At 42.0% G+C, this 27,206-nt stretch overlaps 2 protein-coding genes across 9 annotated transcripts in view; one reads left to right on the forward strand and one right to left on the reverse strand.

The window, feature by feature from the left end:
- LOC131127638 (multiple C2 and transmembrane domain-containing protein 1-like) overlaps positions 1-20,759 on the forward strand; it is a 91,141-nt gene extending 70,382 nt beyond the window's left edge. For 2 of the 6 annotated variants that reach the window (XM_058069710.2, XM_058069713.2), the window contains 4 exons: positions 8,181-8,290; positions 8,534-8,643; positions 9,366-9,463; positions 17,068-20,757. In XM_058069710.2, the coding sequence (XP_057925693.2) occupies positions 8,181-8,290; positions 8,534-8,643; positions 9,366-9,463; positions 17,068-17,139 (390 nt within the window). In that variant the 3' untranslated portion in view covers positions 17,140-20,757. Of the gene's footprint in view, positions 1-917; positions 1,631-8,180; positions 8,291-8,533; positions 8,644-9,365; positions 9,464-17,067 lie in introns of those variants that run through there. The other 4 variants (XM_078789685.1, XM_078789684.1, XM_078789686.1 and 1 more) reach the window with 3 other exon arrangements.
- Positions 20,760-20,856: 97 nt separating this feature from the next.
- The window catches only part of slf1 (SMC5/6 complex localization factor 1), a 28,153-nt gene continuing 21,803 nt past the window's right edge, over positions 20,857-27,206 (reverse strand). For all 3 annotated transcript variants that reach the window (XM_058069716.2, XM_058069717.2, XM_058069715.2), the window contains exon 18: positions 20,857-22,249. In XM_058069716.2, the coding sequence (XP_057925699.2) occupies positions 21,738-22,249 (512 nt within the window). In that variant the 3' untranslated portion in view covers positions 20,857-21,737. The remainder of the gene's footprint in view (positions 22,250-27,206) is intronic.

Genomic DNA, 27,206 nt, shown 5'->3' on the forward strand with positions numbered 1-27,206 from the left:
GGGTGACGCCGGCAGGTGCCTTTGACTGTGCCTGCGTTGCATCGCAGAAACTTACATTACTACATTACATTTGATGGGCTTCAGATTGCAATGGTGTTTGTAGGGCTCTGTCACCTGCAGGTTCAGCAAAGGCTGGAGTGTTTGTGTTAATGTGCACAAGACATGTGTATGTGTTTTTGTGAGTGTGTGTGCAGTGAAACAGTTGTCTCCCAGATGGGGGGTAAAGTGAGTGAAAGAGAGGGGGGAGAGAGGAGATTACCCTCACACGGTTGACTGGTCACTGAAGCGCTTGTGCTCTGCTCAGCTAGGCTCCACTAGCCTCAGGAGGACCTGACACAGATAAGATACACACTGCAATCATGTCCTGCTCACGGGCTTACTGCTCACCGCTCCCCCTGTGTCTCTCTCCGTGTCTATCTCGCCGTATCACACGCACACATTTGCTGCATGAAACCCACAATTTTCCTTCCCTCCCCCATGATGTCTAGGAATGATTGCGACAATACAATGTACATTATTTATCAATATTGATCATTGTAATACACATTTCATTCATGTTCTATTGTACCAGGCCCGCAGGTGAGCTGGTGCCCGTTACAACAACATATACACACATACATGTATAAGATACAAGAAGTTGGGAAGATGCGTTATCTCCACACATTTGTACCCTATTATACATTCAGTTTACCACACTCATGGTCACCATTTTCACTGTAGTTTGATGTTTGTGGCATTTGATTTGTCAGATTATTATTATTTTTTTATATAAAAGTGAAATGTGTAGTGTAAGTCAAGGATATAAGTCATCAAGCAAGTTGTTACCCTGCCATTAAAACTATGGCCAGAACTCAACTAAAGTTACAACCTCATGTATTTGAATAGTAAAGCAAATCTGACTGTAATCTATCCACAAGGACCCTAAACCAGAGCCCGGGGAGGACATCCGTGATAAAAAACATATCCTTGAGGATATGTTGGCTTCCTGGCACTTTGAGTGGATACGAGCAATGGTGGTAAGTGGGCATGCGTGTGGTTCCGCTACTTACTCCCGATGGTGTGTGTCGTCCCTGTATTCTTGGGTTGACGTCACCTCCTTTAAGCCTGTCCCCTTGTCTTGTTGGGATCTACATACCTTGTCCCCTATCCGCTTCTCAGTTGAGCACCTGCCGACTTGCACGTTCTGCACTTACCCCAGTCCCACCTTAGGGCTTCACTCTTGCCTGCTCTTTAGGCTGATGGGGGGCACTAATGGGGGCTCCAGCATGGTAGTCTGCTCCTCTTTGTTAGATTACTTCTCTGTAGCACTGCAAGGTGACAGCTGTAGACTGAAGTGTGACAGTGCGTTTACTATGTTCTGCCTGTGAGACTCAGACTGTCGGTTCTGAGGTGTTAAAGGGTGACTTTGGGAGTGAGTTGAGCTAACAGTTGTAATTTGTAGCAGGGTAACTAACACACCAAACGCTTCTTCTGTGTACTTTTTGGAGTTTGATGTAGAGATGTGTGATATTGGCTTTTTTGCCAGTGACTAATATGCCAATATTGTCCAACTATCAATTTCTGATTCCCATATCAACAGATACCGATATTTATCACATACTACAGTATTAATTGGCCCTGTACCCTAGAAACCACCCATGAATGATACGGGAAAAGGCCGAAATGATACTGTGTCAAAGCCCAGGGCAGTGATACTGATAAAATATAGAGTTTAACCATGTCCAGTATCAGCCCCATAGCTATCCACTCAGACCGCGCTGCTCTGGTATCGTGCCCATGAAACAACCAATCAGAGAACAGCGCACGAGCGTGAACACACAGTTTACACTGTTTAGATATAATACATGTAATAAACTGAAAATTTTCTGGAAACAAAATGGTCTTTTGATTAAATAGTACGTGATAATAAGCTCATGATTAAATAGTATGTGATAATAAGATCATCACATGGTTTGTCTGGTATCAGGCCCAGTATCATGCCCCCAAGTGTCAGCTGATACTGGCACCATGTGATAACCTATAAGTATAACATCACATATATTTTTCTTCAGTAAAATTAACTTTATATCCTGACGTATGTGTTATGACACACATGGGGTCTGCAATTTTTGGGATATGTGATGGCCATGACCAGCACAAGAAGGAAGTAGGGTAGTCAGAGTTACTTGCGCTAGGTGTGCTTCATGTAAGGCTGTGGTATCACTTGTTGCAAGATGGATGTACTGGCTTCCTATGGCAGAATCAGAGTGTACAGCATTAGAAGCGGCTCACAGTGGGGCATCCATGTCGAATACGCTATGCTGTCGTACGTCCATAGAGGTGGGGAGAACCACAGTGTTGCCGAGAGAAGCCGTTCACCGTGGCCGGGCAAGAAGCATTAATTTTGGATACACTATGTTGTCGTACGTCCACCGAGGTGGGGGGAATCACAGTGTACGCCATATGGACGATATTATCAGACATTATTAGCTTTTACCGATGCGTTCATTTGTCATGGTTTCACAGTTTTGCAAATCAACCACACCAACTAAAACTGTCTATGTCATCTCTGATCCAGTACAATTTACATTCACATGCCAAGTTTTCTACCAGAATTGTAAAAATGCACATTGCCTCCACTGCGATGCACTAAAAAATTGGCATAGGTAACATTTCAAACACCCATAAACTAAACTTTCTCACACTACCCTTAATGTTAGGCGTTTGCGTGATTGGATGCCTGTAAATGATTTTTTTTTAAAAAGTTTTAAAACTAGAGAAACAGCAAAAATATTCCACATTGCAAACCAAATCCCCTTGCTCATTATGTCCAATGCAGAAATGTGTACTTCCCAGTTGTTATTGTTCTGAATCGCATACAAGTGGCGGCTGAACCAACTGAACTTTTTGACTGATGAACTATGCATCAAAGCGCTATAGAATTGGAACTCGCTGCATTGTAGGTGGGGAGTTCCTGTTTGCTCTTATGCACCCAAAGTAACTTTCTGGAGAGTACCATCACCGAATGGGATGCTGAGGATGGCGCGCGCTCATTCTCCCCTCTTTCACTCTCATTGGACAGAATGTGGAGCACATCACTTGACAGCAGTGTTGTCTGAATTTGAAAGTCAGACGTGTTAGCAGGCAGCCGCCACCTTTTCTTTTAACAACAGTCATAAATCTGTAATGAGCACACAAGATGCATATTTTAGTTATTTACTTTTTTTGAAGGTGTGATCCCTTCACTTCATTCCAATGCACTCTTAAGAGACACTGTTTATATCCCCAACCAAAACCAAATTTTCAAGTTAACATATCATGAGAGGCACAAGGAAATTAACCATATTGGAACATGCCTTGACAAAAAACGATTCTAAAATTTATTTGAGAATTTTTAATATTTAGCACTACATTTGAGTTACAAACCTTAATCTACATTTTATTGTTTTATTTTTTTTTTATTTACCAATTTTAAGTTTTGCTTATATATTTCTTCCCTATATTTGTTTCAGAAGACAAAAAATTTCATATGGTGGCGAGTGGCTCGCATGTACGTCCATCGAGGTGGGGAGAACTACAGTGTTGGCCGAGAGAAGCAGTCCACCATGGCCGGCATCTGTGTGGAGTTTGCATGTTCTCCCTGTGTACGGGGTACTCCGGTTTCCTCCCACAGTCCAAAAACATGTTAGGTTAATTGGCGGCTCCAAATTGTCCATAGGTATGAATATGAGTGTGAATGGTTGTTTCTTTTGTTGTCTATATGTGTCCTGTGATTGGCTGGCGACCAGTCCGGGGTGTACACCGCCTCTTGCCTGAAATCAGCTGGGATAGGTGCCAGCATACCCCGCGATCCTAATGAGGATAAGCGGTATAGAAAATGGATGGATGGATTAAGCCCTAGCAGAGCCCCTAAGATGGATTCGCAGATATGGACGGACAAGGAAAGATGGTGTGGAACAACAAAACCAGGCCATCAGAGGACAAGAGTAATGTGCTCCCATTCATCACTCTTAGTCAGGCTGCGTTCAGAGGAAGGACAGGGAAAGGAGAGTGCAGTAGCTGCAGGGGAGCAGAGGTGAGGTGAGGTGGGGGAGAATCGGGCAAAGTGGGTGCATGTCATGGGTTCAAGTCCACAGGAGGTGAGAACAAGGAACATGCACGGAGGTCGTTGGGTGTTTGTCATTGTGTTGTGTTGGTGCGCTGACCTTGAAGGTGATGGAGTAGTTGAAGTGGTGGAGGTGAGAAGGCGGCCCAGAGGGCAGTAAACATCATCATTGGCCACACGTGCACGCTTTACACCAAACATTAAACATGCATGTGTGTAAAACAAAGGAGACGTAAACAGAGTTATCTTCACCAAAATCTGTCCATGTCCGTTTGCAGTATAGGATTAATAACTGGGAAAAAAACAGTACATCTGCTTCATTCATGCAAGGTTGGTCAGGCGCCAGCTTGCATGGTGGCATATCTTGAGGCCGGTTGCATGGCTTTTGTCTCGATATGGAATTTCCTAACAGAGGAATTACATTATTTTAGGTTAGTAGGCCATTTGGGATAATCAGTATTCAGACGCACCAGTATTCTTGTTTATGTGACACCTGTTGAAAAAGTGGAGCAATGTAAATTACTTGTATTATTATCATCTATTATCATAGATTACACATTCTTTCTGCATGTTTTGACTCACTGCTAAACACCATTAGGTTGTGTTTTGGACTAATTATACAGTCTGATGTGTTATATCATTTTACTGTCAGGTATATTACGTTGTAAGGCATGGGGTTTCCACCTTGTAGATATAGGGCAGATATTCAGGTCTGTCGTATGACTTTGTCCTCTGTGTTCTCAGGCTCTAGGCTTTAGGTCAGTGAATGACAAAGAGTGTCTTTGCAAAGTTAACTGCCCACTTTACTCTTATGCATGGGGATGATATCGTTTTAGGAAGAAAGGCCTCGCACATGATCACAATGCATATTTTCTTTGGTAAATATTTCATCAAGCATTTCAGTGAGTTTACCACAAGTCACCACTGGTGCAACGTGGTTAGCTTGACTTAGCTGTTTCTACCTACCGTATGCCTTCCTGCATCCACATCACTTTAACAAGCACTGCTGCCTTCTCTGTCCTCCTTGATGAGAGGACTCTCGCAGTAAACCTGCTCCACACATTTTTACACAGAGTGGCTCGGCAGTAAAATAATGGCTTAGAATTCATTTCACACTTTCAAACAATGATGCAAACCTTGGACACAAATGCAACTCTCTCCCAACGATGGCTCGAGATATATTTTCATTTCCTTACCTGATGAGAGTTAATTGATGTCAAGGAGTTTCTGATGCACACAGGAAGTCTCGGTGTTGTGTTTTTCTGCCTTTCTCATGTAGCCACATTCTCAGAGCAGTTGCGTACCAAAGGTACGATAATAATCAATAATAACAAATACAGCTGGAATAGGTGCAGATTCTGGAAGATCTAGAAAGCTCTGTGCAGGTTATTGTGTGGAGCTGCTCCAGAGGAGTCCACAAATGAATATAAAGGGCCTGAAAATGAGACGAATAGGTCCCCTTTAAGGACTGTGGTGTCATTCTGAATTTCCCAGATGTATCTATTCTGGTAGACTGAAGTAAAACAATCGTTAGAATTTACTAGGTACACCAGTACATTACTGTACTGTAATATACTGTTTGTCCCAGCACGTCAGACATGAATAATATAAAATGTCATACATTACATACTGTAGACCCCGGCCCATTTTACTTACACTACACAAAGTAACTTGAATGGATGTTATTTTATTTGACTGTAGTCACAAATCTGTTGCTCCCAGACCTAACTGGCAGTTACTATAACGTATTGCCACAACACATTGAACACACCTGCAGCTGAAGACTATTAAAATGCATGATGGTACTGCTCATTAGGCAGGCTTATTACTCTATCTGTCAGAATGTGATATTGTTCACAAGTGCTTTGTTGCAAGCAGAGTTTTATTTCATTGTGTTCCACCGATGGATACTTTAGAGACAAAGTCATCTGTCTGTCACTACAGAGATTTTTTGGTGCGCAGAACACAGGTCACAGTTTTATTTGGATCCAATTCAAATACTAAAATCCACACAGCTTTATTCGATTTATATGCGTTTATTAAATTTTTCTTCAATTTTATTCATTCAAAGACTTCTTTTGTGTTTGCTTTGAACACATGTGGAAGTAGTGTTATGGAGTTAGAATAACTGCCTTTCCTCAGCCAACAACGATTATGGTTGACAAACAAACAATTGAAAAATGTGTTTATCAGAACCATTCTTACCAGCTATGATGTCCTATGATGAACCTATTATGCTTTTTTTTCTTGTCTGACCTATAAATGTAGTCAGAATGTTGTATTCTCGTGTTTAACAATGCTAACGTTTCAGATAACGAGGTTTGCGCATTGACATTAAGGATGAGTCAAAACGCTCGGTTTTAAAAGGCGTGGTAAAACTGTACTTTTGTGATGTCACAGAGTGACAGACTTCCTTATATGGGGGTAGCTGTAAGCCATATAAAGTCTCCGCCCTCCCCACAAGCTCTATGTTCCAAGCATAGAAGATGGATGGGAACTACACAAAAAGAAGTCACTTCTATTTGAGAGCTTCAGACTTGGGCCTGGACTATATTTATCCTTTTGGATTTTACAGTCCACACACAACCAGTCAACGAGGAGGTCCTCACTGTCTCTGTGTTTTGGAATACGTAATCATGTTTACAGAGTTACCCAGCAAGACCAGGTGTGCATATCAACCTTATCTAATAGCTGCGGGGTGTGTGAGTGAGTGTGTGTATCGGGTTCCATGATAGGAACAGGTTGCCTGGCTCCATATGTGCGCAGTGAGTGGGGAAGCTGGGAAAACAAGGTTCTCCCTGGCTCTCTGTTATTACTACCTCCTGCCTCCCCAAGTCCTGTTTGAAGACAGGAAATAGGAGTCAGACCGCAGTCCAAGGGGCATGTGGCAGTGGTTTATTCTTCAGCGACCTCTGACTTATCCGATCCACCCCCGTCCGCTCTCTCACACCTCTCCCCAGGCCCCCACACACACTCCCTTGTGACCCTCGAAGGTAAAGAAGGCCTGATCCAGCTCATGGCTGGCTCGGATGGGCCTAGCACAGGCAATCACAATAGACTGGACGCTCTGAGATTTGTTTGAGTGAGCAATGAAAAGCAGATGGAATCAGAGGAACTGATTCACCAGATGACGATAAAGGCAGGAAGAAATAAAGAGAGACTCGTAAAGTATTTGCAAAGAAAAATAACCCCTTGGCTTGGTGACTAATGATATCTATTTGTCTTGGGTGGTTTTGCTATAGAGGCTAAGTGGACTCGCCAACTGTCTCATGGTTCATTTTTCACATTTTCACATCCAAGATGGAGAGAAGAAGGACATGAGCGTTTCTGGGGGTTAGGGGCTTTGAGTCTAGATGGGACGGTTGTAGTGAGGCCTCATGGAGGTTGCACCCTCTGAAGTTCAGGGGTTTCATGACTTTTACTACTTTACTGTCTTTTTATTCTCCAACTGAACAATAGTCATGCATCTTTCTTACATAATTTCAGTTCCAACGTTCTCCTATCGCCTTGTCTGTCGAGACTCTTGTTAGTCTGCAGCCTCAATGACTGTTGCATGACTTGTTAAACTCTTTTGTTTCAGGAAGATTCTGAAGTTCTTTGGCCGTCCACAGTAGACAAGCCCAATGCGGGATGGCGTCAATGATAATGATGTCACAGCTGGTGACATCATCACAGCATGCCAGGCAGTTGCACAATTGGGCTCAGCCTGATTTTGGCAGCACCGAGAGAGGGATGGGGTGGGGAAGGGGGGTTGATGTTTCCATTGGGCTTTCTGTTTAATTCTGCCGTTCCATTAACATATTCAAATTGTCTGTGTGAGCTTTTGTACAGAGGAAAACATTTTGATTTGTTCTGCTGACTTTAGATCTCTATTACCGCCTGGAATGAGCACAGTCATTTGGAGCAGGATATCCGGCGATTTGGCTCCTCGGTTCAAGCTTTTGCCGCTATTTAACATGTATTGTTTCCACTAAGATGCTTTTGCCTAGCCTCTCTCCTTTCCATCTCTCTTTGCTCGACTCTCCCTTGCATCTCTTCCTGTTGCACCCTGCCTTTTTATTCCTCCCTTGCCACAACCCTATCTGTGCCTTTGCAGGACTCTGAGAGAAAGGGCTTCATGAACAAGCTTTATGCCATTCAGGACGTGTGTATCAGTGTGCAGAATGCGCTGGATGAAGTGGCCTCCTATGGCGAGAGGATAAAGAAGTGAGTCGTAAGCCTGCTCTTCGGCGCCCGGCCCACTGTGCTTTGTGCTCCGCTCCACACGTCCCAATGTTTTTCTGCAGTGCCAGGTTGCCCCACTTTGCCTTGCCAGCCTGATTAAAACTTAGTCCCCAGAAAACGCTGCCAACAGTACAGATGAGCCTCCTGAATCATATACTGCTTAAACTCACCGCCTGCGCCCTCAGTCAATATTTTCTCACTTCACTTTTACCTCTCTCTTCCCAGCACTTTTAACTGGACTGTGCCTTTCTTAAGCTGGCTTGCCATTGTCGCTCTGGGCGTGGCGACCATCATTGTGTACTTCATCCCTCTCAGATACATTGTGCTAGCCTGGGGTAAGCTATATCACAAGCAATCAATGTGTATTACATGTATTAATATAAGTAACACATTTTTCAAATGACTTATTGTCAGTTAGCTTCTTATTCCTGCCTGTGACACTGCAAAATGCTGTTCTTAATCTTTGGGCCCCCAAATGGTGTATACCAAATTGTACGGTGATTCGGTCAAACACTTACAGTTCATGGTTTCCAGAGCTTATTGAGAAGTTTAACTTTTTAGTTTTTGTTCTCCTTTTGGCTTTTCCCTTTTTCTCTGTTAGGCACCGCCACAGTGTGTTAATTGCATGAATGGTTTTGGCTTAGTTTCTACCTTTCCTCCTTGTAATTGAATTACAATAGAAGAATAGAAATTACAAGTCAAGCCGACGTATTAACAGCCTTTACTTTAATTTTTTTCTCTTACTTGGATACCTTAATTAACATGCACTCACCTGAAGATTCAGGACCACTACCTTTATTATTTACTATTCTAGATGAATAAAAAAAAAGTTTTTCAATGACATATCATACTTGCTCTTCAGCGCATCTTATGTTATTCTATTTTAATATGTCAGTCAATTTAAAAATATATATATTTTTGTGTGTGTTTTTGTACTTTTATTGTAGTTTGTAATTGTCTAATATAATAATCAGCTACAAGGGAGAATTATTGATATTGATTGCTATATGAGCTAATTGCAATTTCTTTCTTCCCATGCCTCTCTGTCTCTACACAGGGGTGAATAAATTCACCAAGAAACTACGCGACCCTTACAGCATTGATAACAATGAGATCCTTGACTTTTTGTCCCGAGTGCCCTCTGATGTCCAAGTGGTGCGTACATATATCTTTTTTCACCTTTTATTTCAAACTGAAGCTATTAAACTACATCATTCTTGGTCAGTGGTTAGTGTTTATGTGGCTTATCGCTTTTGTACCATATACGTAACAACATATACTTAAACTGTTACAACTTAAACAACTTATGTGTGTTTGCATAACGTTGTAAGTATGATTTCATTTCCACCTACATAGCAGAGGCTAACAAGATAACAAGGTTAAGTGAGTTTAGTGGCTAAAGTATAAGCAGGCGGATTGACTCCATGCACTCACAAAGTGAGCTGCTGTTTCCACGCTATACTAGTAATTGGGATGTAGTTTAAACCAACAGTTGACCAGCTCCATGTGGTTTTGCTTTTATATTATCTTTGAGATCGGATTTCCAAACTATAAATGCTGCTTTTTTTGGTCGTTATGTAAATGTACTCTTTGCCATAACGTGCTGTGCTGCCCATAACAAAGTGCAGTTTAAATAGCAATTAAGCAGCGGCTTGTGAAACTGTCTGTGTTATCCAGCACCAATGGAGTCAGTCGTAGCCTTCAAGCCCCGCTGTGCGGAATTCAACACACATATGCACAAACACACAGACCGTGTGACCTTGGGGCCCCTGATATGACCAATCTCCTGCCACATCAGTGCAAACCCGCTTCCTCTTTGATCGCTTGCTGTCTTTCATCTTTACAAGGTCATATTCCTCACTCTTCTGCACACCTCTGCAAGACCCCCTGTGTTTTCCCCAATTCGGCCCTTGTGCAGCTTTACAGTGCCGGCGTGGTGGGGGCTGTTGCGGTGATTTGCAAGAGGCAGGTAGCCATCACATTAAATAAGCCCAAGCTGTCCCCTCTGGTGAAGTGCAACCACCTGACACACCTGGAGCCTAAAGGGAGAGGGATGTAAAGGAGCACAAGCCCAGCAGGTACAAGGCCTTTACAAGGCTCCTAATGAGGGCCTGCTGGATTGAGGGAGGGGGCATGATGCTATGGTCTGGTGGCCATGCGGCTGGGGTGATGTCAGACCTAATAAGTGATAATGTCAGGTTCAGAATTTTAGCCATATCTTTCTCAAGGCTAAATACAATACTTGGATATACTTTAGAGTGGTCAGTGTACAGCTTGTATAGACTTACTATCCACGGCTCTAAATAATTGACAACACAAGTAAGTATCGCCCAATATGGTGGCGGTAGCGTCATAGTTTGAGGCTGCAGGAGTGCTGCCAATACTGGCAAACTGTGGTTCACTGAAGGAAACATGTATTATGTGACATGATCCTCTCCTGATGTTATTACTTGGAGACTGCTATGATTCGCTGTGATGTACTAACCAGCGTTTTAACCAACCTTTCACAAATGACTGACACAAGCTGCCCAATAACTCTGTCAAACCCTTGTATAAGTCAAGATCTCCAGCGGTGCGTAGAGGCCGCAACAGACAGGGTGACATTTTTACCACCTGAACAGCTTTCTTAAATCTCTAAGTCTCTCTGTGGGCAGCAGTTTTAAAGAGCAACTCAGGAAGGTGTGCGTGCATTTTAAGACCGACAGCTTTTGGGAAAAGTCTGATTTGTATACGGTTCTGGAGCATAAGCCATCTTTACGGTCATGATCAGGGAGTTCTTCATGTCCTTTCCAACGAGGCCAAACCGAACACCTTTATGGAGCTAAGTATCCCCTACCTGACGTTTTGGAGGTGTCAGTGCCATATTATGTTTTATGACACCATTAGACATGTGAGCTGGGGAGTGCATAAGCAATTAGCATGCCAAGTGGCCATTTATGATTGGTTTAAAGGATCTCCATCAAGCCCCTGTACAAGAATAAGCATGAATTCTAATTTAGTAGCTAATGAACAACAGGGAGTTAGGTTAATATTTTTAGACAACATTTATGGAAGGGATTAAACCCTCTGTGTGTATAAAGGGGTCAAAGGCAGGATAGTTAAAGGGTGATGGGTTGCCAGATGTTGTCGCTCACATTCACTCGGGGTCTCTTTCACCTTTGCTTTGTCCTTCTGTGCGGACGTATAAACTTTTTTGAGGTCCGGTTATTATTTTTATTCAGTGTTATGGTGTAGCACAGCAAATATGTTGGAAGTAAAAAGTTTTTGTGATTGCACTAGCTTGTGTCAACTCTTGTGTCACCATTTGTCTCTTGATGGTAGAGTGCTGAAAGCTTCCACATTTTTGAAGCATACACACCATTTAAAATCCTTATACTGTACAGTATATATTTTGCTCACCATCACCCACCTTGCCTGTCTGCCCACACCGGCATAATGAAAACACAGTCAAAGGTTCTATATGAGAGACAGTGGGAGAGGGAGCGCAGGCAGGTTGCAGGATGCTTTGCTGGGTAACACTGTTAAGCGAAGCACAGTACACGGCGCCCCTTCAGCTGAGCACACTTCAAAGCCTGTTTTGCACTTGTACTGTCAACATTTGGGAGAGGAAAAGGAGCGGAGAGGAGCGAGGGTGGAGCAGCCTTTGAGCACTGCTGGGTCTTTACCCACTGCCTCTCTTGTTGTCTGTGTTCCTTTCAATCTCCCCTCTCGCGCTCCCAAATTGCTTATGTGCTCGCCACATTTTTTGACTTTCACCCAATTGCGACTGCTTTTATTTTGCTAACGCCCCACTTTCTCCTCGCCTCCTCTGCCTTTTTCTTCTGTTTTGTACTTTAACTAGCGCTTGTTGTCTGCATTATTTTGCCGCCTGTGTGTGCCTCTGCCTGTCTGACTGTGTGTGTGTGTGTTATTAGGTGAGGCGAACAGGGAGCCAAGGGTATAGAATCAGGCAGGCCTGTCACCCGTGAGGCGGAATTGAACCTGTGACGCATGAGCCCCATTTTTTTTTTGTTTTTTTTTGTACATTTCCCGGCTGGCAGCGCTTCAACAAAGAAAAAAGCTTGTTTGATTGAGATACTGTCCCCCCCCCCACTCACCTTTTTGTTTTGTCGATCTCCTTCGCTTCTTTATACTGACATGGAAACTTTTCTTTGTTTGTATGTGCATGCAAAGTTTTAGTGTTTGGACTGGAATGTCAGCGTGCAGATTTAAATTGCCACCTTACTTTTTGTGTTGCTGTTGTAGGCGTTTGGCCGTATAATGGGACCACTAACAGTCTGTGATTCTGGATAAGAACTGTCCTAGTTTCGGATGTGTGCTGTCTTATTTGAAACTTGTGAGCAAACAATATGTGGAAATTAGCTGCCGAGAAGCATAGTGTAAGTTTCTTCTCAGGTTTTGTAAGGATTTCACATGAAAAATTACAGAAAACTGGACGGAAAGTAAGGGCTGCACGGTGGGCGAGTGGTTAGTGTGCAGGCCTCACAGCTAGGAGACTCCACCCTAGGGCATCTCTGTGTGGAGTTTGCATGTTTCCTCCCACATTCCAAAAAAATGCTAGGTTAATTGGTGACTCCTAATTGTCCATAGGTATGAATGTGAGTGTGAATGGTGGTTTGTCTATATGTGCCCTGTGATTGGATGCCGACCAGTCCAGGGTGTACCCTGCCTGTCACCTGAAGACAGCTGGGATAGGCTCCAGCACCCCCGCGACCCTCGTGAGGATAAGCAGTAGAAAATGAATGAATGAATGGACGGAAAATCATGGCAAATCTCATAAACTGTGTGGGTTTACACCAGGTACTTTGTCCAAAAACACGACGTTAGGTTAATTGGCAACTCTAAATTGTCCACAGGTGTGAATGTGTGCGTGAATTCACCTATGTGAGTGATGGTATATGTTGGCGGACTGCCATGACTGTTATGGGCCACCAATGAAACTACCACAGCATACACACACAGATGGGGTCATATAAACCACACTCAGTCCCGTGGGTTTTTGTATGCTTTCGATGGCGGCACTATAAAAGCATCCACACCCACGTGAGAACATTATCTGTCACGAGAGTGTCCACATACCTCTGTCCGTCTCACCCAGTCGTCTATTCTATACTTGCTTTGTTCCACTCTATTATCTTCCTGCCCATCACGTGCCTCCTTTCTCCTTTTTGTTTTCTCCACCTGGATTATTTCCTCACACTATCATGGTGTCTAACAAGGATGTATTTGTCCAGATGTCAGTTTTGTCTTCAGTGTACACCGAGGAGAATACCGCAACACCTTCTCACAAAAAGTCTATGAAAGGTTAAGTAGCATATTACTGAGCATTGCTGTTCCTGTACACCAGGGGTCCCAAACATGCGGCCCGCGGGCCAAATGTGGCCCGCATTACACTAGTTTGAGGCCCCCGCCTTGATATGAAAGTTTAATGTTAGTGCGGCCCGCGCAAGTTTGATATGGATGCTGTATGGTATCATGTACCCAGAAAAAATTATTACGTTTGATTAATGTTCATGTTAAAGGTTAAATAACTGTTAATAGTTATCCTCCCTATCCGTGTGGAAGTGGTAAGTTTTTGGCTTTTTTTAAGTTTAAAGGAAATAACTTGAAGGCTACCGTTTAGGTCGCTAGATCTCTAGTTTGCAAGTTAGCATGTGTCTCAAGACCCTGCAGTTGCACAATATGTTGTAAATAAAAAGAGTATAAATGTGACTATAGTCGTGTTTTGTCATGTCTACAGGGCTCTAATAATGCTTTGTTCATTTTAATCTGAAAAAAATAATTTGTCTACCCACCAACTATATGTGGTTTCTTAAGGTTTTATTATTTGCTGTTTTATTATTATTATTATATTTATTTATTACTGATTGATTTTCTTTATTCTTGATTTGTTTATTTATTTTTCCTCTTATTTTGTGCAGAAAAATAAAAATTAAGATATTTGAGAACAGTGGAATGTTTTATCAGAGCTTTTATTGTAGAAAATCGGAACCAAAGCACTGAAAAAGTTTGTATATTTTTCTGTTTTTAATAAATGCGTTGTTTTTTTTTTGTTTTTTTTGAAAACCTGATGCAGCCCTGTCTCACCCAGACCCTAGATCCAGTGGCCCCCAAGTAAATTGAGTTTGAGACCCCTGCTGTACATGATTTGTGTACCTATTATGCAGACATTGTACATACCGTCGGTGGTGCTGATTATGTGTACCATTGCTTGCCCATCTATTATACACACATTTTGCATCTCCAACTTGCATACAGAGGATAGTGACAGAACTCACCCAACCAGTAAAATAAGATAAAAGGCTTGTTCCCAGTCAGCGCCGAGAGACAATGCTGTGCTCGTCCACCACGAGACAGAACACAGACAACTCACTGACGTCAACTTGTTGTCTGTCTGGAGAATCACAGAGGGTGTCAGTCAGTCAGACAGTCAGTCAGACGGGCTGAGTAGCCGACAGTACATCCGCCTCACAGGGATCCCACAGACTGGCTCTTTGGTGATGTGGCGGTTCTCTCTTTCTTCTGCTCTCATCTAGTGGCTAGCTCTTGTCAGTGATGTGTCTGTGCTGTCATATATGCATTGCGTATGTATGTGTGGAACTACGGTTGTGGAGACTGAGCCACTTGTGTCTGAATGTCCATCACGTAAGAGAAGTCGCTGTTGTTTGGTCTCTCTCTAGGTTTGAGGTCCAGGTAAGAGTGAATGTACTGAGTACATCGGAATTGATTGTTGCTGTGTGCACTTTTTAATTGTGCTGTCATTTGCTTCAATGTGGTCATCACAAATAAGATTTCTGGGCGCCGTTAAAACTATTATACTCCCCCATGGACAGCTGTGGATACCACATCTCAAGGACCTACAGTGACTGACCCATTAAAAGTTTTGGAGTTATGGAACACAAATAGTTGAATAAATAGTTTTAGTGCAAAATAACAAGAATAAAAAGTATGTCGGTTGTTAATTAATTTGTAATGTGGCTGCATGGTGGAGGAGTGGTTAGCGCGCAGACCTCACAGCTAGGAGACCAGGGTTCAATTCCACCCTCGGCCATCTCTGTGTGGAGTTTGCATGTTTTCCCCGTGAATGCGTGGGTTTTCTCCGGGTACTCCGGTTTCCTCCCACATTCCAAAAACATGCTAGGTTAATTGGCGACTCCAAATTGTCCATAGGTATGAATGTGAGTGTGAATGGTTGTTTGTCTATATGTGCCCTGTGATTGGCTGCCGACCAGTCCAGGGTGCACCCCGCCTCTTGCCTGAAGACAGCTGGGATAGGCTCCAGCATGCCCACCACCCTCATGAGGATAAATGGCGGGTGCTTACAACAGAGGAATACAAAAAAGGCGTGGCTTACATCGGTGGTGATTGAATGCATCTACATGTGGTGCAAGTCTATGATAAGAGTAGGGTGACACGTGGCACATGTGTAGCATGTAGCTAAGAGGAATAATTCGGTATTTCCCAACTGCCAGCAGTCAGCATAATTAGATGGAAGGTAATAAATAAAAGCTCTGGTAAAACATTCCACTGTTCTCAAATATCTTAATTTTTATTTTTCTGCACAAAATAAGATGAAAAATAAATAAACAAATCAAGAATAAAGAAAATCAATCATTCAGTAATAAATAAATTAATAATAATAATAAAACGGCAAATAATAAAAACTTAAGAAACCACATATAGTTGGTGGGTAGACAAATTATTTTTTTCAGATTAAAATTAACAAAGCATTATTTGAGCATTATTATGACAAAACACAACTATAGTCACATTTATACTCTTTTTATTTACAACATATTGCGCAACTGCAGGGTCTTGAGACACATGCTAACTCGCAAACTAGAGAGCTAGCGACCTAAACGGTAGCCTTCAAGTTATTTCCTTTAAACTTAAATAGCCAAAAACTTACCACTTCCACACGGATAGGGAGGATAACTATTAACAGTTATTTAACCTTTAACATGAACATTAATCAAACGTAATATTTTTTTCTGGGTACATGATACCATACAGCATCCATATCAAACTTGCGTGGGCCACACTAACATTAAACTTTCATATGAAGGCGGGGGCCTCAAACTAGTGTCCTACGGGCCACATTTGGCCCGCGGGCCGCGTGTTTGAGACCCTGTCAATCATTGTGGCAATGAGTGCAATTGTCAGATTGTTTTTTTTTTCTCGCTGCTGCTTCAGGCACACTTGGCGCTTTATGCCTCACTACAATGATGCACAGCCGTCGCCCATTTGCAGAGAATGCACCCCCTTGCAGGAAAATGGTGCTGCAAAATAACATGAGTCCATGCTTGACTCAGCATTGACTAAATGTATATTGATTTTACAAGATAATAAAGTCAGAGAGCATATGGTCGGTAGTGAAAGTGATACCAATGGATTGCTTGTGTCCTTTGTCCTTCCATTGCTCCACTTCTCCTTCCTCTTCATGATGACTCTGTTGTCTCTCTAAGCTTTCCCATGAGCCTTTGCCCTGTCCTCTATTTGATTGTCTGATCGCTTCCCTTAGGCCACTATTTCACATCTGTGGAAGCATGTGTTTATGTATATTTGGAAGGCTGAACTGTGTGTGTGTGTGTGTGTTGTAATCAGTGTGTAATCCCTTCCTTGAGGCCACTGTTCCACACAGCTGGAGTGAGAGAGCCTCTGGAGGGTTTGTGTGCTATTCAAGCATCCTTTGCTCTCTCCACCTGACCGACTGGTTTTTGTGTGTGTGTGTCTGTGTGTGAATGTGTGTGTTTTAACAGGTGCAGTACCGAGAGCTGAAACTGGATCCCAATCCCAGTCCAAATAAACGGAAGAAAAACAACCCCGGGTAGATGTCCACCCACCAGCTCTTCTCTCTCGTCCATTTCCGCTCTGCTGCTCCATTACTGGACTCTGAGGAGCAGAGGGAGACGCTCAGAACCAACGTGTCCTGATTAAGCACCCCACCCACCTCCTCCTCTTCCTCCCATCTCCCACTTATTTCTTTCTGTCTGGTATTACTCAGTGTTCAGCACAGAATACTGAAGAAAGAAATCTGATGATTCATATTTTGAAAAGATGACAAAAACAACAAAGAAAGAGTAGGAAGGATGGATGGATGAACTGTGCTTCCTTCCATCAAAAACTTTTTCTTGTTTCATGCACTGAAAGTGCATCCATCTTTAGCGTGGATTGTCACTGGCCACTTTATTGAACTTAATATATTTCTAACAGTTTTGGCACTTAAGGTACTTTGTGTTTTCTTACGTTCAATGACACTCATTTGGATTGCAGTAATTACATATTTGGATTGTTTTTAAGTGCACTTTGATTAAGAGATGAAGGGATTTCTTAATCCATATAAGGAGCAAATAAGAATACGTACACTATTGGGACAACCTTGGGTTGGCACCTCCCCATTTGGGAAATCAGACGTCACTGATGTTTGATGTTGATCTGTTCCAGTTCATCCCAAATGTGTTTGATTGGGTTAAGGTCAGGTTCTTCCACATCCAAGTCATCAAATAATGCCTTAATGGTCTTATGTAAACTCTTACATTCCCCGCTTGGGCATCTCTGTGTGGAGTTTGTACGTTCTCCTCGTGCATGTGTGAGTTTTCTTCAAGGACTCCGGTTTCCTCCCACATTCCAAAAACATGCTAGGTTAATTGGCGACTCCAAATATGTCCATAGGTATGAATGTGAGTGTGAATGGTTGTTTGTCTATGCGTGCCCTGTTTCGCCTGAATACAGCTGGGATAGGCTCCAGCATGCATGCAACCCTTGTGAGAATAAGCAGTACAGAAAATAAATTAATTAATTTCTTTGTAGTTTGCTAACTTTTTTCCATCAGTCACGGCTGCATCTCTTCAGGTCACTGGTGTGCGTGTGAGTGACAGGAAAAGAAGCTCTGACTCACTTGGGGAGAATTTATTTGATGACCCATCTTTTTCAGACTGTATTCTAAGGAAAAAATACCATCTTCTATTCGGGTCAAATGTAGTAGTTTAAAAAAAAAACAACATTGGAGAACACATGGCAGTGAGGCCTTCAGGCTGTGTCACATCCAATCGTGTTTAAAATGTATTCTTTTCTGTTCGTCTTGTGCATTGTTTGTGTCACACACACATTCAGACACAAAAACACCTTAGCGGAATACGCTTAGAGATCCCACGTAAACAAAGCACACCTACTTGTTCACATATAAAAACATAATGTCCCATTTGAACAGGAGCTTCCTCTCCTTGTCAGACACACACACACACACACACACACACACACAATGCAAACATGATCTGTGTGAAGCGGTGCCCCCGGCTGGCCGTTCCCTCTCCATCTGGCCCACCTCAACTTTGATGTGTGTGCATGCAAGGAGTGAGGTTTTTGTGTGCGCGCACTGATGGAATCAAAAGACAGCGCTGGGTTCTTGCTGTGTTGTTATCTCCCCTTCAGCTGTGTAGACTGATGTGTAGCTACATCTGCCATGCGTGTGTACATGCGTGTGTACATGCGTGTATGCTATTCTGGTCCGCCTCTATTTCCCTACACTGCAGAGTAAATGCAGGGTATCAACCTTGTCTGAAGGACATTGTCTTGGGCTTCATATTGAAAGATCCCAGGAGTCGTTCCGGTCTGCATCTATGTCCATATCCATTCATATTGCACACCCACATCCATGCTTAAAGGGGGCATATTATGCTCTTTTTCCTGCCCTTTGTATTAAATGAGACTCCTATAGAGCAGCTACACACAATAACAAGAACAGAAAGCTTTCTAGATCTTCCAGAATGGATTCCAAGGAACATCTCAGTGTTTTGTTCGGGCACTTGATTTTTTTGGAGCAATACAGTAGAGGGGATTATTGTATGAAAACCAAGGAAACACTTTAGCGAAAAAAAAACTGATTCATATGAAAACTAGGGAGTCTGAAAATCGAAGTTTGACTGTACAATGTCTCCTTCCGACTGATGCAGCATAAGCTTTGCTTCTTCCTACTCCTTATTGGACATAAAGAGCTGTGAATTCCACCCTCTGCCATCTCTGTGTGGAGTTTGCATGTTCTCCCCGTGCATGCGTGGGTTTTCTCCGGGTACTCCGGTTTCCTCCCACATTCCAAAAACATACTAGGTTAATTGGACTCCATATGTATGAATGTGAGTGTGAATGGTTGTTTGTATATATGTGCCCTGTGATTGGCTGGCGACCAGTCCAGGGTGTACCCCGCCTCTCGCCCAAAAGACAGCTGGGATAGGCTCCAGCACCCCTGTTAACCTTGTGAGGGAAAAAGCGGTAGAAAATGAATGAATAAAGAGCTGTGAATTGTACTATGGGGTGTATTTCAATGTAATTTGTATGCATGTTCCAAATAAATGAAACCTTTACCATAGTTTTTGCAGTAAGAAGTGAAAAAATGACCACCCCGCATGGAGGCAAGTAGAGCGAAGCCCATGCAGTGGAAATGCTGGCCAGCACACAGAGCAAGGCCCATAAAGGAATATTTGTATGATTTTGGTGTGAAAGAACTTGACTTCCAACCCATTAAACACCTTTTGGGATGACCTAGAAGATAGACCAATATACATGGCATGCTGCACAACCTGTTATAGTCACATAAGGCTGCAATATTTCCTTCCATTTTTGTTTGCAGCAACACCTTTGAACTATTCTGTGGTGCATTACTTCTTTTTGATTCTTAGTCATTATTTATTTAGTGTTTGTAAACATACCAGAGTGTTTAATGTCTTGTATGTCGTCCACATCTGAGTGCTATATACAAAGAATGTACCACCAGACTGATAGCTGTAAAAAAATAGAAAAACACTCATATTTGCACCCAGTTGAAATGAAACTATTTATTTTTTAAATTGAACTGTACATAGCTATAGCTACCTTATTGAAATGATGGTTGTATTTTATACTGTATGCTTGCTGATGGTCTGCTACTGACACTTAGAAATACTGTTGGTGTTCGCTGTATGCCTGCCTCTTTTTCTAAGACGTGTTTTTTTTTTCTTTTTGTGTATGCCTGCTTGCATTGTTTGCCTGCCTGTGACATCATCATCAAAATCATTACCCTCACGTGTTCAACCTGACATGGAGACTGCAGGAGCACAGATAGGCTGGCTCATAAAAGGAGAAATAAAATGCATCAGTTGTATGTTGAAGAAATAAATACATTAAATTGTTTTATTTTTTAGCAGTTTTCAATTATTCCACAATGTTTTGCTTTGCTTTTATTTACGAGACTTGATTTAATGAGATCCAATACTAGATGAGTATTAAAAATTGCATTACATTCAGATGTTTGCAATATTTTGGATGTCGTATTAAATACATAATACATTAGACAAATATTAGAATATTATTACAAATATATAGAATATTAGAAGACGCATAATACTGAAAACTACAACCACAGTAATGAACTGTCAAATGATTCATGTTTTTAATCAGATTAACCCATTTTAAACATGATTAATCACCATCATAACTGTCAGAAATATGTATTTTTTTACTGTATTTTCCTAACAAAGATAAAATGACAGGACGCAATTATAAATATTAAGGAGTCCAACAATATACAACATTCCTGGTTTGGTTCAATGTGTTTGTGTTACAGTTCAATACTTTTTTGATTAAAAAAATAAATTACCTTGCCTTTTCATTGAACTTGCCAACATTTTTGCCAAAAAGCACCATGTAATGATGAGAATATAAAAATAAATCAGCTGAGTAAATATCACAAAGAAATAAGTAATGACTACAATTATATTTTGTTAGTGATATCAAATATCTTCACGAAACAAGTATCAATCTTAATGTATTTAAGATGAGTCACTTTCCCTAAGGTCATAAATTCATGTTTCAGACTTTAAGTATCAATATAACTCAATAAACATGATCAATGTTTCAATGCAATATTGTTACGCAACAATTTCATAAAGCTAGTTTGAGATTCAATTCTACAAACAGCAATTGAATCTGTGTAGTAGTTTTAATCGCTGTAGTGTCAGCCAACAGTTTGATCACGGCAGCCAGTGATCAGCAGCAGCAGGGGCGACACGATGACCCAACCACGCCAAGATGGCAGCTGTGTTAGATATTGTTTGACACACGTGTACTTTAAATATCAATATAACTCAATAAACTTAGTCTATTCAATAGACTTATTGTATAGTGCTAAAACACTGTGATATGAATTAATCAATTCTTTATTTTGTAAAAATAAACTTAAAAACAAGCATAAGGCAGTACACACTTCAATAACATTTTTGACAATACTTCTTCTGTATTATAATTACTTAAACTGTTGAATCATTCACCAATGTGGCAACGTACAAAAAAAGCACACAATGCAGGCAGAAATTGGTGGATTGATGATTTCTCAGTGTATCTTCACATGGTCATTTAAAGGTAAAATGGACAACAACAACGGCCTTAATAGCTTATTTCAAAAGTCTTTGTTGACTTCAGCCAAAAGTATTTCTCCTTGAGCATGAAGACTCCCCAGAATGTCCATGAGGAGTGACGTATTCTCTCCCTTGTACTCCTTCACTGCCTCACACACTTGTCGGGAGAGTTTGTGTTTGGCCAGATCCAGCAGCATGTCCGTGTCGCTTACGAGTCCCAGCGCTCTTTGGTCCGTCCAGCCTTGTGTCATCGTTTGGAAGGAGTGGGTCTCCAGGGCTCGAACCAGTGTGTTTCCTAGGCTGGAGGCCACATCGCCGGGATCGTTGGAGCGGCCGGGCAGGCCCTTCTCCTGCTGGTGGCACACGATGAGGTGTGCCAGCATGCATGAGCCCGCCTCCAGGAGGGTGTGGTTTATCACCTCTGTGGCGTTCTTCCCCAGGTTGGAGTCACCTGCTTGTGCGCTGTGGACAAGCTCTGCCCTCTGACTTGGTGTGGAGACGAGGTCCAATGCTGTGTGACCTTTTCCATCTGGTTGATAGAGGAGCTCAGAACCTGCAGGAGACATCAAATGTGGCTGAGAGTACGTACATGTGATGAAGAGGGCCAGTACGCACGCGCCTGTGGAAGCTCGGTGTTTGACACCAAACAGGTGAAGAGCTGCTCTTAAGCCATTTTGGGAACTGTTGCCAGGAAGCTGCACAAGCCAACAATGGGGAAGTGTTGCTTTGTTTTCAAATTACTCAACAAAATCAACAAAGTGGAGCACATTTGAGCACTTTACCAAGGTCAGCGCTCATTTGGGGTTCATCTACATAAGCGTTTACATAAGCAAGCATTTCAAATGCAGGGGTCAAACAGCAAGGGCGGCAGTCAAGGGTAAGTAAGTGTACACATCTGATCGACGAGGACACAAGGGGTGGAGGAGGCGTGTCTGCTTGTTGCCAACTGGTTACAATACAAGTATGTAAGAATATATGTATGAATAACATCATATAACTAATATTAGAAAGTCTAGATCTCTCAGCAACAAGCCGCTGAAATTTAAATATAATTTTTAATGTATTTCTGACTTGACTTTCAAATGCTAACAATGTGATGCTAAAATTCCTTTCTCCCAGGTCAAATTCTAGTAAATTAACAATTTTACAATATTTAATATTTAATTTGACCTGGCAATTTTTTAATAGCAGATTTCTACATATTTTCCTTTGATAATGAATTAAAAAAAGAAAAACCATTAGCCCCTGTCCAATTTCTAGTAATTAAACTAGTATATGAGTATATCATTGATGTCCAAAGTGCAGCCCGGGGCCTTTTTTGGCCCACAGCTGTTTTCTTGTTGACCCGCAGCACATTCTAAAAATATTAAGGATGTCCAATATTATGGGCCACCAATAATTATTATATCAGTATATTGAGAACTGATGCAGGACAAACATTACATTTGCAGACATTGCAGCAAAATGCAGTTAGCGGGGGCGGGTTAATATTCCACCCACCATTCTTACGGCATCATAAAGAAAGTGCTAAAACATCCCATAGAGATGTAGATAACAACTGATAAGACACTACCAACAAATAATGCAGAATAACCAACTTTAAAACTGTAACTTATTAACCAATCAACAACTGTACAGCAAAGCACACTGGGAAACAGGAAGGGAGCCCTCATCGAGCGCTGAGCGTACGGACGTCACCGTCACCGCCATAATGGATGTGGAAAGGCTGCCCTGTAAGTGAATACAAGTAAATGTACTAACTTTCATTTAAATTATTTCCTACAAAGAAATTTAAGGCGGATTTTCATCCCGCACAAATTTTCAAACCCGCATGCAAGAAAACCTTACACTCAGCCAGCTCGCAGCTGCACAATAAAACAAGAGTGTAATCAGCCCTATAGTGTCTGTCACATCTCCCCACGGAGGCCATGTAACCTCACATCATCAGTAGGCACCAGTAGGGAAAAACACACTAATAGAGTTAGCGTCTTCCACTGCACATTTGCTGTCATCGTGTCAACAGCAGCTGACAGGCAGCCTCCAACAGGAGAGATGACACTGGGGTGGGTATGGCGAGGCCCCCCTGCAGCACGGATCTGGAATCAGCCTGCCTGAAAGTGTGTAAGAGGGACTGTGTGTGTGTGTTTGATAGCAGATGTGTCTGCCTCAAAGCGACATGTGTGTGCTCTTTGGCATATTTGCAAATGTGCAATATTTCCATCACTGCCTCTGTTACTACCTCAAACATATTTATTTATTTAACAACCCAATACAATACACTCATATGCGACTTTACTCATCTGTATACACCAATCATTATTTGCACTATGACCCATTTATCATTGCACTAAAATTAATATATCTGCAATATGTCTGCTCCTGCATATGCTCCTGTGCAATACTATGTGTATATTTGGATATCTTGTATATAGCTTGTATATACAGTGAAGAAAATAAGTATTTGAACACCCTGCTATTTTGCTATTTCTCCCACTTAGAAATCATGGAGGGGTCTGAAATTTTCATCGTAGGTGCATGTCCACTGTGAGAGAGATAAACTAAAAAGAAAAATCCAGAAATCACAATGCATGATTTTTTAACAATTTATTTGTGTGATACAGCTGCTAATAAGTATTTGAACACCTGAGAAAATGAATGTTAATATTTGGTACAGTAGCCTTTGTTTGCTATTACAGAGGTCAAACGTTTCCTGTAGTTTTTCACCAGGTTTGCACACACTGCAGGAGGGATCTTGGCCCACTCCTCCACACAGATCTTCTCTAGATCAGTCAGGTTTCTGGGCTGTCGCTGAGAAACACGGAGTTTGAGCTCCCTCCAAAGATTTTCGATTGGGTTCAGGTCTGGAGACTGGCTGGGCCATGCTAGAACCTTGATATGCTTCTTACGGAGCCACTCCTTGGTTTTCCTGGCTGTGTGCTTCGGGTCGTTGTCGTGTTGGAAGACCCAGCCACGACCCATCTTCAATGCTCTGACAGAGGGAAGGAGGTTGTTCCCCAAAATCTCACAATACACGGCCCCAGTCATCCTCTCTTTAATGCAGTGCACTCGTCCTGTCCCATGTGCAGAAAAACACCCCCAAAGCATGATGCTACCACCCCCATGCTTCACAGTAGGGATGGTGTTCTTCGGATTGTACTCTTCATTCTTCTTCCTCCAAACACGCTTATTGGAATTATGACCAAAAAGTTCTATTTTGGTCTCATCTGACCATAAAACTTTCTCCCATGACTCCTCTGTATCATCCAAATGGTCATATGCAAACTTAAGACGGGCCTTGACATGTGCTGGTTTAAGCAGGGGAACCTTTCGTGCCATGCATGATTTCACATCATGACGTCTTAGTGTATTACCTACAGTAACCTTGGAAACGGTGGTCCCAGCTCTTTTCAGGTCATTGACCAAGTCCTGTCGTGTAGTTCTGGGCTGATTCCTCACCTTTCTTAGAATCATTGAGACCCCACGAGGTGATATCTTGCATGGGGCTCCACTCCGATTGAGATTGACCGTCATGTTTAGCTTCTTCCATTTTCTAATGATAGCTCCAACAGTGGACCTTTTTTCACCAAGCTGCTTGGTAATTGCTCCGTAGCCCTTTCCAGCCTTGTGGAGGTGTACAATTTTGTCTCTGGTGTCTTTGGACAGCTCTTTGGTCTTCGCCATGTTACAAGTTAAAGTCTTACTGATTGTATGGGGTGGACAGGTGTCTTTATGCAGCTAACGACCTCAAACAGGTGCATCTGATTCAGGATGATACATGGAGTGCAGGTGGACTTCTAATGGGCAGACTAACAGGTCTTTCAGGGTCAGAATTCTAGATGATACACAGGTGTTCAAATACTTATTTGCAGCTGTATCACACAAATAAATTGTTAAAAAATCATGCATTGTGATTTCTGGATTTTTCTTTTTAGTTTATCTCTCTCACAGTGGACATGCACCTACGATGAAAATTTCAGACCCCTCCATGATTTCTAAGTGGGAGAAATAGCAAAATAGCAGGGTGTTCAAATACTTATTTTCTTCACTGTATCTTGTTAAATTTTATTTTACTCTACTTTTATATACTTTTTTTTTTACTTGACTACTGCACTGAAAGGAGAAGCTCTCCAATCTCGTTGTACATCTTGTATAATGACAATAAAGCCCATTCCATTCCATATTTACATTTATTCGCCTGCCTCATTCAATACAATTATTTTTCCATTCAGATAACGTATTTTCCACTCTCGCAAAAAATCGACGATGCACCTTAATATCTGTTGTTTAAATCTGATGCGTTTTATACGTGCACTGAGTTCCAAAATCTGTAAAAATATTGTTAATAAGTTTGACTACTTTGGTAAACACTGCGCATGATTGACTGTCGGACCATTTCCCGATGCCACAGGGACGCAACATGTACACTGGCAGCTTTAAACATTATATAATATGGACAGTACGTACGCTGGCAACAATAAACCAGAGAACATAACATACAAATACATGTATGTACAATGTATGCTTCTCTTTGGCCACGCCTCTATGGCTGCAAAACAACATTGCGCCTAACTCTTTGGTACTGTGAAAAAAAGTGAATCAAATTAATTCAGAGCTTGCCATAATTCCAGCAGGATTAACAAAAGAACTCCAACCGCTGGACATTGGTGTAAACCAGATGTTCTAACCACTAGGCTACCACGCAGCCTATATTCCTACATTGCTCAAATGTTTGTTTCCCCATACTCCATCTTAAAACCTAAAAGTATTTAGTTTGTAAACGCTAGATATTAGTTACAATACATAATTAACTGATTAACCGTAGACTAATCACTTCATTGCAATGATGTGTGACTGCATAAAGACATCATCACTCGCCCTAACTTGTGGTAAAATGATTTATATGCTGACAGAAGTCATACAAACAGCAACACAATACTGTTTATTTCCTCCAGTACACCGTTATGAGCTTGGTAGCTGCTGCTAGGATGGCAGGTGAAGTGCATTTAGGTTGGTGCTGGGTGTCATACATGGCAGTGGAGATAAATACGACACCTGGGGCATTACACCAGAGCATGGGGTAATTACACCATCCTCTGTGTGTGTGTGTGTGTGTGTCAGACACAGTCTACCCACACAGTATACAAAGAGCACTGTCCTTTGGCCTTTAGAGGGCAGGCAAAGACAAGAAGTGAATGAGAGAATAAGTAAAAATGGCTCAAACTAAGAGCCAGGGATGGTCAAGGATGTGGTGCTCCTTTTTACGTGTGTCTGTTGTCTAACGTATTATGGAGACGCATCATATACTAGTACTGTATGTTATCATATTGAATATGAGAATAAACTTTAGCATTTTTTCCCAAGTCCATCCATCCATTTTCTATACTGCTTATCCTCACGAGGGTCGCAGGGGTGCTGGAGCCTATCCCAGATGTCTTCAGCGAGAGGCGGGGTATTCACTGGACTGGTCGCCAGCCAATCACAGGGCACATATAGACAAACAACCATTCACA

The sequence above is a fragment of the Doryrhamphus excisus genome, linkage group LG3 (genome assembly GCF_037039965.1).
Source record: "Doryrhamphus excisus strain RoL-2023G ecotype Guam linkage group LG3, RoL_Dexc_Guam_v1.1, whole genome shotgun sequence".
In the NCBI taxonomy this organism is placed as follows: domain Eukaryota; kingdom Metazoa; phylum Chordata; class Actinopteri; order Syngnathiformes; family Syngnathidae; genus Doryrhamphus; species Doryrhamphus excisus.